The sequence below is a fragment of the Aureococcus anophagefferens genome (genome assembly GCF_000186865.1).
Source record: "Aureococcus anophagefferens unplaced genomic scaffold AURANscaffold_5, whole genome shotgun sequence".
NCBI classification, from domain to species: Eukaryota; class Pelagophyceae; order Pelagomonadales; family Pelagomonadaceae; genus Aureococcus; species Aureococcus anophagefferens.
In genome coordinates this window covers 2,689,371-2,700,020 of record NW_008705565.1, presented here as the reverse complement: position 1 = coordinate 2,700,020, position 10,650 = coordinate 2,689,371, and the positions used below count along the sequence as shown (strand labels likewise).

General features: G+C 70.6%; 2 protein-coding genes across 2 annotated transcripts; both read left to right on the top strand.

Moving 5' to 3' along the window:
• Positions 1-1,836: 1,836 nt before the first annotated feature.
• AURANDRAFT_3865 (hypothetical protein) lies at positions 1,837-2,640 on the top strand (the record flags this gene model as incomplete). The annotated part of the gene is made up of 1 exon (XM_009036497.1): positions 1,837-2,640. A coding segment is annotated over one exon (804 nt), but the record flags the coding sequence as incomplete, so codon positions are not given.
• A 703-nt stretch (positions 2,641-3,343) lies between these two features.
• Positions 3,344-9,230, top strand: KAS (hypothetical protein; the record flags this gene model as incomplete). Its single annotated transcript, XM_009036850.1, has 3 exons — positions 3,344-4,758; positions 6,441-8,012; positions 8,186-9,230. The coding sequence occupies 3 exons, from the start codon at positions 3,359-3,361 to the stop codon at positions 9,228-9,230; spliced, it is 4,017 nt and encodes a 1,338-aa protein (XP_009035098.1).
• Positions 9,231-10,650: the final 1,420 nt, after the last annotated feature.

Genomic DNA, 10,650 nt, shown 5'->3' with positions numbered 1-10,650 from the left:
CAACAAAATAGTGGCAATTTCACGCGAGCTGACACACAGACGCGATTTCGAGGGCCGGCCGGCGCGTCCGCGCCCAGCGACCGGGGCTCGTGCCAAAGTCTCCTTCCCGTGACGTCCCCGGCGGCGCCGGCGGCGCGCGGCGGGCGCCCATGGAGCCCCTCGCGAAGCGGCCCCGCGGCCCGGAGGTCCCCGCGGACGACGATTTCCGGGCCCCGGAGCTCACGGCGCGCCTCGGCCTGCTCATGCACCAGCTCCAGCGCGAGCGCGGGCTCATGACGCTCCACGTCGCGGACAACTCCTGGGGCGGCCGGCGCGCGGCCCGCGCCCGGGACGCCTCGCGCGCCGCGCGCGCGCGCGCGAAGAAACGGGGCCCGGATACGCGTCCCGCTCTTAGGTCGCTCGTCAAGCAGCAGGCGAACACCATCTCCGTCTGGAACGACATGCGGCGCTGGCTCGGGGGCTTCAAGAAGCGCGAGTCGGGCACGTCGTCGGCCCTGGACCGCCTGAGCCGCGCGTTCACCGACGACGCGGGCCACCGCTACGACGGCGACTCCGAGGGCTCCGGCGGGCACCGCGCGGTCGACGACTCCTGGGCTGAGGCCCTAGGCGAGCTCGACGGGAGGATGGGGTCCATGGAGCCCGACCTCGAGTCCATCCGGAAAGTGGTGGTCGCGGGCCACGTCGAGCGGCGGCGCGACGCGGCGCGGACGAGAGCGATTCAAGGTCGCTTCAACGTGAGTGTGCCGCGCGCGCGCGTTCCGGAAAAAGCATCCGCGCGTCGAGACCGCTCCGAGAGACGATCGCTCGTCCAAAAATGAGCCGAAAATGACCGAGCTAGGAGCCTCCAAGGTCGGGACTCGTGTCCCGCCCAGGCGCTACGCGGACGTCGCGCGGTCCTACTCCGTCGTGCTCCGGCGCCTGCTGGAGCTCCACGGGTCCGTGTGCCTGCCGCGGTCCAACGTGAAGCTGCTCTCCTACGTCCACATGCTGCTGCGGCTCAAGGAGTACGCGGGGCTCCAGCGCGCGTTGACGACGGGCATGCTCGGCTACAAGCTCGGCCGCGGCGGCGACCAGAACAGCCGCGACGACTCGGGCGGCTCCGGCAGTGGCCACTCCGCCGGCGAGACGTCCCGGGCCCCGTCGGGCGAGAGCGGCACGGAGCCGAGCCACGGGACGCTTGGCGCCGCGCGCGGCCGCGACCTGCCCGGCCGCGACGAGCTCCGCGCGGCCATCGCCATCTTCTCGGAATTGAAGGCCCAGTGCATCGCGCTGCGCTGCATGTTCTTCGACGCGCCCGACGAGGCCGACGAGTCCAAGCTCGGCCGCCACGTCCGCGAGATCCTCGCCGCTCGCAACTTCGAGGCCGCGACGCGCGCGCCCGAGGACGTCGTGTCCCTCCACTGCGCTTTGCTCGCGGACACGCACGCCGTGGACCCCTGGGGCGGCGCGGCCAAGGCCGCCACGGCGCGGAGCCGCGGCGAGGCCACGTCCTTCGCGCTCGCGGGCAAGGTCGGCGGGCTCAACCCGTCGAGCCTCTGGCAGCTCATGACGGACTGGATCGACAAGCTCCAGGTCGTCGAGATCGCGAGCCTCCACGCGGCCCTGCCGCTGAACCTCTACGAGACGGTCTACGGCGACCAGCTGCGGCCGCCCGCGGCCGTCGCGCCGCCGTCCGGGTCGTCGGACGACTCGGGCGCCGCGCCGCCGCGGCGGCCGCCGCCGTCGCCCGACGACCTGCGGCGCGCGGCGCCGGGCATGGTGCCGCCCCCGGCGGCCCCGCCGCCGCCGCCGCCGCCGCGCCACGACCGCGCGCGGCTCGTCCAGGTGTCGGTCCACGACATCACGTTCGGCCAGGTGCTCGGCACGGGGTCGACGGGCTCGACGCATCTGGCGCTGTGGCGCGGCGAGCACGTGGCCATCAAGCTCGTGCTCGCGCGCCAGCTGCCCACGGGCCAGCCGACGCAGGCCGCGCAGCAGCTCCTCCGCGAGATCTCGACCTTGGCGACGTTCAGCCACCCGAACTGCGTCCGCATCCTCGGCATCGCGCGCGCGCCGCCCGTGTCCTGCGGCATTCTGCTGGAATTCCTGCCCGGCGGGTCCGTGGCGCAGAGGCTGCGGTCCACGGCCAAGGGCGACGCGCCGCCGCCGCCGCACGGCGCGCGCGTCGGGATCATGCTCGACGTCGGCCGCGGCATGGCCTACATCCACTCCATGGGGCACCTGCACCGGGACCTCAAGCCCGACAACATCCTGTTGGACGCCGACGGCGTGGCGAAGATCTCCGACTTTGGCCTGTCGTGCCTCCACACGTCCAAGTCGCTGAACGACGAGCACACGGGCGGCACGGGCACGCTGCGCTGGATGGCGCCGGAGGTCGCGCAGCACCGGCCCTACGCCTACCCGGCGGACGTCTACTCCTACGCCGTCTGCGCCTGGCAGATCGCGCTCTGGCAGGCCAGGCCCTTCACGGACAAGACGCCCGCCGAGGCCATCGCCGAGACGCTCTCCGGCGGCCGGCCGTCGCTCCTGTCCCTCGAGCGCGTGGACCCGGCGCTGGCCCAGCTCATCGACAAGTGCTGGTGCCACGACCCGGAGGACCGGTGCACCTTCGGCGTCGTCAACGCGGCCCTCGAGGACATCGCCGCGCGCGGCGAGCTGCCGACGGACACGAGCCCCTTCGCGCAGCCCCGCAGCATCGCGCACCCGCTCGCCCACGTCCAGCCCCACCCCGTGCCCCACCAGCTCGCCGGCGCCGCGCCGGCCGCGCCGCCGCCGCCGCCGCCGGCCGACGCGCCGCCGGCCGACCGCGAGCCGTCGCTGCCGGACGCGTCGCTGGACCGCTTCTCGCTCACGTCGTCGGTCGTCGGCGCGGCCATCGCGGACACGTCCGTGACCTTCGAGGCGCTCGGCCCCGACGAGCTCAGCCCCGTCCTGTGACGCGGGCGAAAAACACAGAAAATCAAATCCCCACACGCCAACCCCCCGGAGGAGTTGCGCGACCCGCGAGCCGCTTCTTCTGCGCCGCGGCGAAGGCGCTCCCTCCAACGAGCACTGTCGCTCCTTTGGAGCACAACTGTTGTAATGTCTCCCGGATTCCCTTTGTGCAGTGGGGCTGCTCGCGATCCCGCCGCGGGCCCCGCGCGCGCATGAAGAGGCCCGGCCCGGCGGCGACGGCAAGCCGACGCCGAGCCGGAAGACCGGAGCCGCCGACGTAGACGAGCCGCCACTTGAGCCGCCGCTGGGGCTGCGGCCAGCAAACTTCAATGTTTTTAGGTGCTTTGGGTTGAAGTCCTCTGGCCGACGCAAGCTCGCATACGCGCGCTGCTACAAGTAGAGCGCGACGCCGTCGTAACCCGCGATGCGGACCGCCGCCGTGCTCGTCGCGCTCCTCTGCTCGAGCGATGCCCTCGTCGCCCCCGGCCCCGCGCGGCTCGGGGGCGGGCGCCGCGCCCTGGCCACGCGGTCCGCCCGGTCCGCGGCGCCTTCCGTGGAGATGGCCGCGACGCTGCCGGCGCTCCGGCGCGTCGTCGTGACGGGCATGGGCATCTGCTCCTGCCTCGGCAACTCCCTCGACGAGGTCGCCGATTCGCTCTACCACGCGAAGAGCGGCATCAAGTTCATGCCCAAGTACGCGGAGCTCGGCATGAAGTCGCAGGTCGCCGGGCGGCCGAGCCTCGACCTCGACAAGGGCGAGGAGGTCAAGGTCATCGACCGCAAGTCCGCGCGCTTCATGGGCGAGAACGCCAAGTACGCCTACATCGCCATGAACGACGCGATCATCGACGCGGACCTGCCCAAGGACAAGTACGAGAACAACCCGCGCGCGGGCGGCATCCTCGGCCAGGGCGGCACGTCCATCCCCGACGTCGGCGAGACGCTCGACGCCGTCGCCGCGGGCAAGAACAAGAAGATCGGGCCCTACCGCGTCACGCGGACCATGGGCAGCACCGTGTCGGCGGTGCTCGCGACGGCGTTCAAGCTCCAGGGCTCGTCCTACTCCGTGTCGTCGGCCTGCTCCACGGGGGCCCACTGCATCGGCATCGGCATGGAGCAGATCCAGCTCGACAAGCACGACATCATGTTCTGCGGCGCGGGCGAGCTCGAGAACTGGGGGTCGACGATCATGTTCGACGGCATGGGCGCGCTGTCGTCGTCCTACAACGACGACCCGGAGCACGCGTCCCGCGCCTTCGACAAGAACCGCGACGGCTTCGTCATCGCCGCCGGCGGCGGCATCGTCGTCCTCGAGGAGCTCGAGCACGCGAAGGCGCGCGGCGCGCGCATCTACGCCGAGGTCGTCGGCTACTCGGCGACGTCCGACGGCTACGACATGGTCGCGCCCTCCGGCGAGGGCGGCCAGCGCTGCATGCGCGAGGCCATCGCCATGGCCAACAAGATCGGCGGCGACAAGCCCGTCGACTACGTGAACACGCACGGCACGTCGACGCCCGTCGGCGACGTCAAGGAGCTCGGCGCGATCCAGGGCCTCTTCGACGAGGAGTTCGACTACTTCCCCAAGGTCGGCTCCACCAAGTCCCTCTCCGGCCACGCCCTCTCCGTCGCCGGCGTCCACGAGGCCATCTACAGCCTCCTCATGATGGACCGCGGCTTCCTCGCCGAGTCCGCGAACATCTTCGACATCGTCGACGAGGCCGAGGGCGTGCCCATCCTCACGGAGCGCTACGAGGGCCCCGTCCACCGCGTCATGTCCAACTCCTTCGGCTTCGGCGGCACCAACGCCTGCCTCGTCTTCGACAAGTACACCGCGTAGGCGCGGAGACGCGGACGGCGCCCTCCCCCCCCCGCCCCCTCGCATACACGACGCCCAGGCCGAATCTGGGGGGGGAGGGGGTGTCCGCGAGAGGAGCCGCGTTACTCCGCCTTGCGCTTCTTGGACGCGGGCTTCTTCGGCGGCGCGGCGGCGCGCGCGAAGACGATCGTGGACTCGTCCAGGGACGCGAACGCGTAGCCCTCGAGGTCGAACTTCTTCAGCCCCGCGACGTCGTCGACGTCGTGCTGCATGACGTAGCGCGCCACGAGGCCCCGGCCGTACTTGAGGTGCACCGTCGGCGCTTTTTTCCCGCCCTGGTGGAAGTCGACCTTGAGGACCTTGACGCCGGCGGCGCGCGCGCGGTCGAAGTCGATGGCATTCGCGTACTCGTCCGACGCGATGTTGACGAGCAGCTTGTCGTCGCCGTCGAAGCCCGCGAGGAGCGCGTCCGTCGAGAGGTCCCGCCAGTACTCGGCGAGCCTCGCGCGCGGCGGCGGCAGCTTCTTGCAGGCCATCTCGAGGCGGTAGGCCTTGATGCGGTCGAGCGGCCGCACGGGCCCCCACATGCCCGAGAGGATGAGCAGACGCCGCTGGCCGACGGCGAGGTCCGCAGGCGTGAGAGAGCGCGCGTCGAGCTTCGCGTAGGCCTACGAAGCACGACGGTCACGATGTCTCTTCCCGGTCAACATCTCTCGAACATCGTCGCCGCCACGGGACGCCGGCGTAGGCCATGCCGTCGTAGGCGACGCACGCCTGCAGCGACTCGGCCGAGTCCCATTCGGCGAAGCGTTTGTGGTTCTCCGCGGCGATGGCGTCGGAGACGTCGAGAAGCGCCTTGAGCTCGCCCTTGGACTTCTTCTTGAGGATGGCGGCGAGCTCGTTCACCCGGTCGAGGCCCACGGCCTCGCTCGCGCCGGCGGCGTCGGCGACGGGGCTCGGCGCGAAGTTCATGGTCTTGGCCGGCGACAGGATCATCTGCAGGCGCGTCATGGCGCCGGCCGCCGTCGAGAGGGCGCGGGCCGTCGTCGAGAGCGACGCGACGAGCGCGAGCCGGCGCGCCAGCGTGGGTCCGACGGCGCGGGAAGGCGCGCGCAGAGGTCGGCTGAGGACCTCGAATGTTGAGGGCAACAACTTTGCTTGAGGCGCCGGCGAGGAGCTGGGCCTCGGTCTGGGAAGCCATGCAAGAGGGCAGGAGCTCGGACCTGTGCTGGATTCGGTGCGGCGAGGGCTTCCTTTCGGCCTGGAAGGATGGCAGCATGCGAGTGCTGCCCCACGTGCGAAGCTGGGAGTGGTTCACCATCACCGTCGTCGCCGAGCGCAAGGTGACGCTCCTGACGCACCACGGGAGCTACGTCGTCGCGGCGGCCGCGGACGGTGCCGTGACGCACGAGCGACTACACGAAGTCAAGCCCCGAGCGCTGTGGCGCGTCATCAAGAGCGCCACATGTCCGAGCGAGTTTGAGCTATCGAACGAGATCTACGAGGAAGGGATTCTCAGCGTGTTGTACGACCCTCAGGAAGACGGCCCAAAAAAGGTCACCTGCAAACCTACCACCATGTTTTACACACGGTGGACCGACGCCAAGGGCATGCTGGCGGCCGCGGCCGCCGGCGAAGTCTCGGTGGAGCCCCCCGCCGCGTCGCCGCGGTCGCCGCCGCCGCCGCCGAGCGGCGAGGCCGCCATCCCGCCGCCGCCGGAGATTCGGCGCAACGCGGCCACGGGCAGCGTCGTCGTCATCGCGCCGGAGCGCCTCGCGCGGCTCACGGGCGACCCCTTCCGCCGCGCGGGCGCGGCGCTCCTCGATCGCTGGCCGATCTTCGACGAGGAGGGCGGCGAGCGCTGGAGGGCCGAGCATCCGGAGACCTTCGCGGCCCTCGTCGCCCTCGCGACGCGCGCGACGGCGCGGGGCCCGGCGGCGTTCTCCGCGGTGCAGGACGCGCTCCTGCTGAGCGGCGACGAGCCGCCCGAGGGCCTGCCGCTCGCCGCCAAGGGCGTCGGGCCCTACGTCGCGCGGCTCGTGGCGTCGCGGCTGCCCGAGGCCCGGCGGAGCCGCCTCGGCGGCGCGGCGCGGAGCTGCCCGTTCTGCGCGAAGTGCCGGCCGGACATCCCCGCGCCCGGCGAGATCGTGAACCTCGACGTCTGCCTCCTCTCCGGCGGCGGCGCGGGCCGCGGCCTCGGCGTGCGCGCGGGCGTCGGCGCGGCCGTCGCGAGCGTCGCCGTCGACGAGGACCACCCGGGGGACGAGGACCAGGGCGGCGTCGACGACCTCTGGCTCGAGGCCGTGCTCGAGAGCGCGGACGCGACCGCGGCGACCGCCGCCGCCGCGGATCTGAGGCGTCGGAGCTGCACGTGGATCGCGCGGAACATCGAGCAGCGGTTCCCGACGATGCGCCAGCTGCCCGGGGCCGGCGCGGGCGCGGCGCACGCGAGCGCCGCCGGCGGGCTCCACCAGTCGTGGGCCGGCGCGGGCGTCCACGAGCTCTTCCTCGAGAGCCCGCGGCACAACGCGTCCTTCGGGTCGTGCATGAGCCTCGCGGAGGTCTACGGCGTCCTGCTCCTCTGGACGCGGCGCTACCGGGCGATCCGCGACGCGAACCACCTGCCCTTCGCGATGATCTTCAAGAACTCGGGCGAGGAGGCCGGCGCGACGCAGCAGCACCCGCACAGCCAGCTCATCGGCTTCCCCGTCGTGCCCTCGCACACGAAGACGTGCCTCGCCTGCGCGCGGACGTTCCACGAGGTCAACGGCGCCTGCGTCTACTGCCGGATGGCGCGGCGGCTGCGCGCGCCGTCGTCGGACCGCGCGTCGGGCCGGGAGCTCGTCGTCTACGGCAACGAAATCTTCGTCGCCTTCTGCCCCTGGGCGCCGCCCTGCGACTACGCCGTCTACGTCATGCCCTGGGAGCACCACGCGGACTTCCTCCTCGACGCGGCGCCGACGCACGCGCTCGACGGGACGAACCCGCGGGGCACGGCGAGGCAGACGTCCCTCGCGGCGCTCGCGGACTGCCTCCGCGTCGTCAGCCGCAAGCTCTACGCGTACTGCGGCAACCCGGACTACAACCTCGTCGTGCGCAACCCGCCCTTCGCGGAGCGCTCCGTGCCGTGGTTCCACTGGCACATCGAGATCGCGCCGATCTTCTCCAAGAAGGGCGGCCTCGAGTACGGGACGCACTGCATGGTGCTGATGACGCCGCCCGAAGTCGCCGCGCGGAACCTGCGAGAGACGAACGTCGGCGAGTAAGGCGCCACCTGGCCGGGCTCGGCGTCGCCGACGTCGACTTAGCTCGCGAAGGGGTGCGAAACCCGAAGGGCCGGGAGAGCTCAGATTCTTGAAGTGAAAGTTGCAGACAAGTTACCTTTTGGTCTGGTGATGGTCCTGCCCGAGTTCGCTCTGTCCTGCGCCGTGTGAGCATCTGTGCACGGCCAATGTCCGACGACCGCTGGCTCGCGACGACGCTGTCCGTCGGCGCCGCCGTCGTCGGCGCGGTCGTCACCTTGCGGCGCCAGCTCGCGCAGCGCGCGCCCGTCGCCCAGTCGCTGCAGCACCAGGTGCACGTCGTCACGGGCGCGAACACGGGCCTCGGCTTCGCGACGTCGCGCGAGCTCGCGAAGCGCGGCGCCAGCGTCGTCATGGTCTGCCGGTCGCGCGACAAGTGCGACGCGGCCGCGGGCCGCCTCCGGCGCGCGCTCGCGGTGCAGCGCGGCGCCGTCGCCGGGTCGGTGACGACGGCGACCTGCGACCTCGCCTCCCTGGACTCCATCGCCGCATTCGTCGCCGAGGCGCTGCCGGCGGCCGTGCCCGGCGGCGCCATCGACGCGCTCGTGAACAACGCGGGGCTCATGAGCGGCAAGAAATTCGGCGAGGACGTCGTCGACGGCGTCGACGCGACGGTGCGGACGAACCACTGCGGCCCCGCGGCGCTGACGTTGCGCGTCCTTGCGGCCTTTGACGTGAAGCGCTGCGTCGTGGTGGCGTCGCGCTTGGAGAAGCGCGGACGCGTCGGGGAGGTGCTCGAGGGAGGAACGCCCGACGCGTCCGCCTACGCCGTGTCGAAGCAGATGAACCTGCTCTTCGCGCGCGAGCTCGCGAAGCGCCGGCCGGAGACGCTCACGGTGTCGTGCACTCCGGGCATGGTGAACACGGAGCTCGGGCGCTACCACCCGCTCTTCGGCCTCGCGGCGCCGCTCCGCCACGCGCTCCTGCCGACGCCGGCCGCGGGCTGCGGCAGCATCGTCCACGCGGCGACGGCGCCGGACCTGGCGCCGGGGGGCTACTACGCGAAGGCGACGGCGGGCGGCTTCGAGGCCGTCGCGCCGTCGCCGGACGCGCGGGACGACGCGCTCGCGGCCAGGCTCTGGGACCGGACGGCCGAGTGGAACGCGGCCGGCGGCGGCGGCGCGGCGCTCTTCGCGCGCGTGCCTCTCGACGGCTGCGCGCGCGGCGAGGACCTCTAACTGCACTCACATATCCTATCAGTTGGAGCAAGCAATCATAAAAAAAAATCAGGCATATCCTATCAGTTGAGCAAGCAATCATCAAACAAAAAATCAGGATCGTGCTGCTGCATTGTAATCCAGGCTCGAAGCAGCTATGGCGAAGCGATCCGGGGTATCGTTAGGCGTCCTAGCCCTCGCAGCTGCCGGCGCGGCTGCCTCCCTCCTCTCCGACTGCGCGGACTCGACGAGCTGGTACTACGAGGACCGGGCCAAGACCTGCGAGGCCTACGTGAGCAAGAAGAGCAAGAACTGCAAGAAGAAGGACGAGTTCAAAGTCGGACGCAGCGCGCTCGCCCGGAGACAGAAACTCGTAACCGTGGCGCATCGTAGGTCAAGGGCGAAGACGCCTGCCCGATGACCTGCGGCGCGTGCGAGGTCCCGGCGGCAGGGAGCACTTCGGTTAGGGTTAGACACCGAAAACCGTAAAAAACCGGCTTCGGTACGGTTACGGTAAGCCCCCCCGTCGACGCGGTGACGGTTACGGTACGGTTACGGTTTTTGCACGGTTATTGGGGCTCTAGGACGGTTCCGGTTACGGTGAGGCCCCAGGGCAGCCCGGTGGAGGCCGGTGGAGGCCGGTGGGGCTCAAAATAGGCATTATTTGTGGGATTTTCGTGATGGGACTGGGCTGAATAGCGTCCCCGCAACAAGAATCGGCGCTCTGAAGTCGCACAACGCCGTTGGGTAGGCGTGGAGGGCCTGAAAGCACCGTACCGCGCGACGGTTGCGAGCCGCTCCGGGACGGTTCCGGTTTCGGTAAGGCGCTGAAAGTCCCGGTTACGGTTGCGGTTCCGGTTCCGGTTTTCCACGGTTACGCCCCCAAATCCCCGGTGACGGTGACGGTGGTCTCGCGGCGGCCTCGACCGAACCGGAACCGAATTAACCGAAGTGCTCCCTGCCCGGCGCCGACCGCGGCCGAGTGCGCCGACAGCACGTCCTGGTACTGGAAGAAGGCGAAGTACGACTGCGACTACGTCGCGAGGGACGCGGAGGAGCGCTGCTCGCTCAAGGACGACGCCAAGGTGAAATCCGAGGACGCCTGCCCGATACGACGTGAGCGATTTGATGTACGCGGGCGCCGACCTCGACTTCGGCGACAGAGACGCGTGCGTCTGCGTCGCCGGCACGTTCCAGCACAACGAATACGAAAAAGACGACGGTTTCACGCTGCGACTCACGGCTCACGACGACTGCGTCTCGGTCGTCGCGGACGATGCCAAAATCTACGGAGGCGCCGGCGACGACGCGATCACGGCGCAGCTCGCCTACTTTTACCGGAACCGTAACTACACCGACTACGAACTCAACAACTACGACTACATCTACTCCAGGTTGGACTCCCGACTATGGACCAGTGGAAACCACATCTACGGCGGCG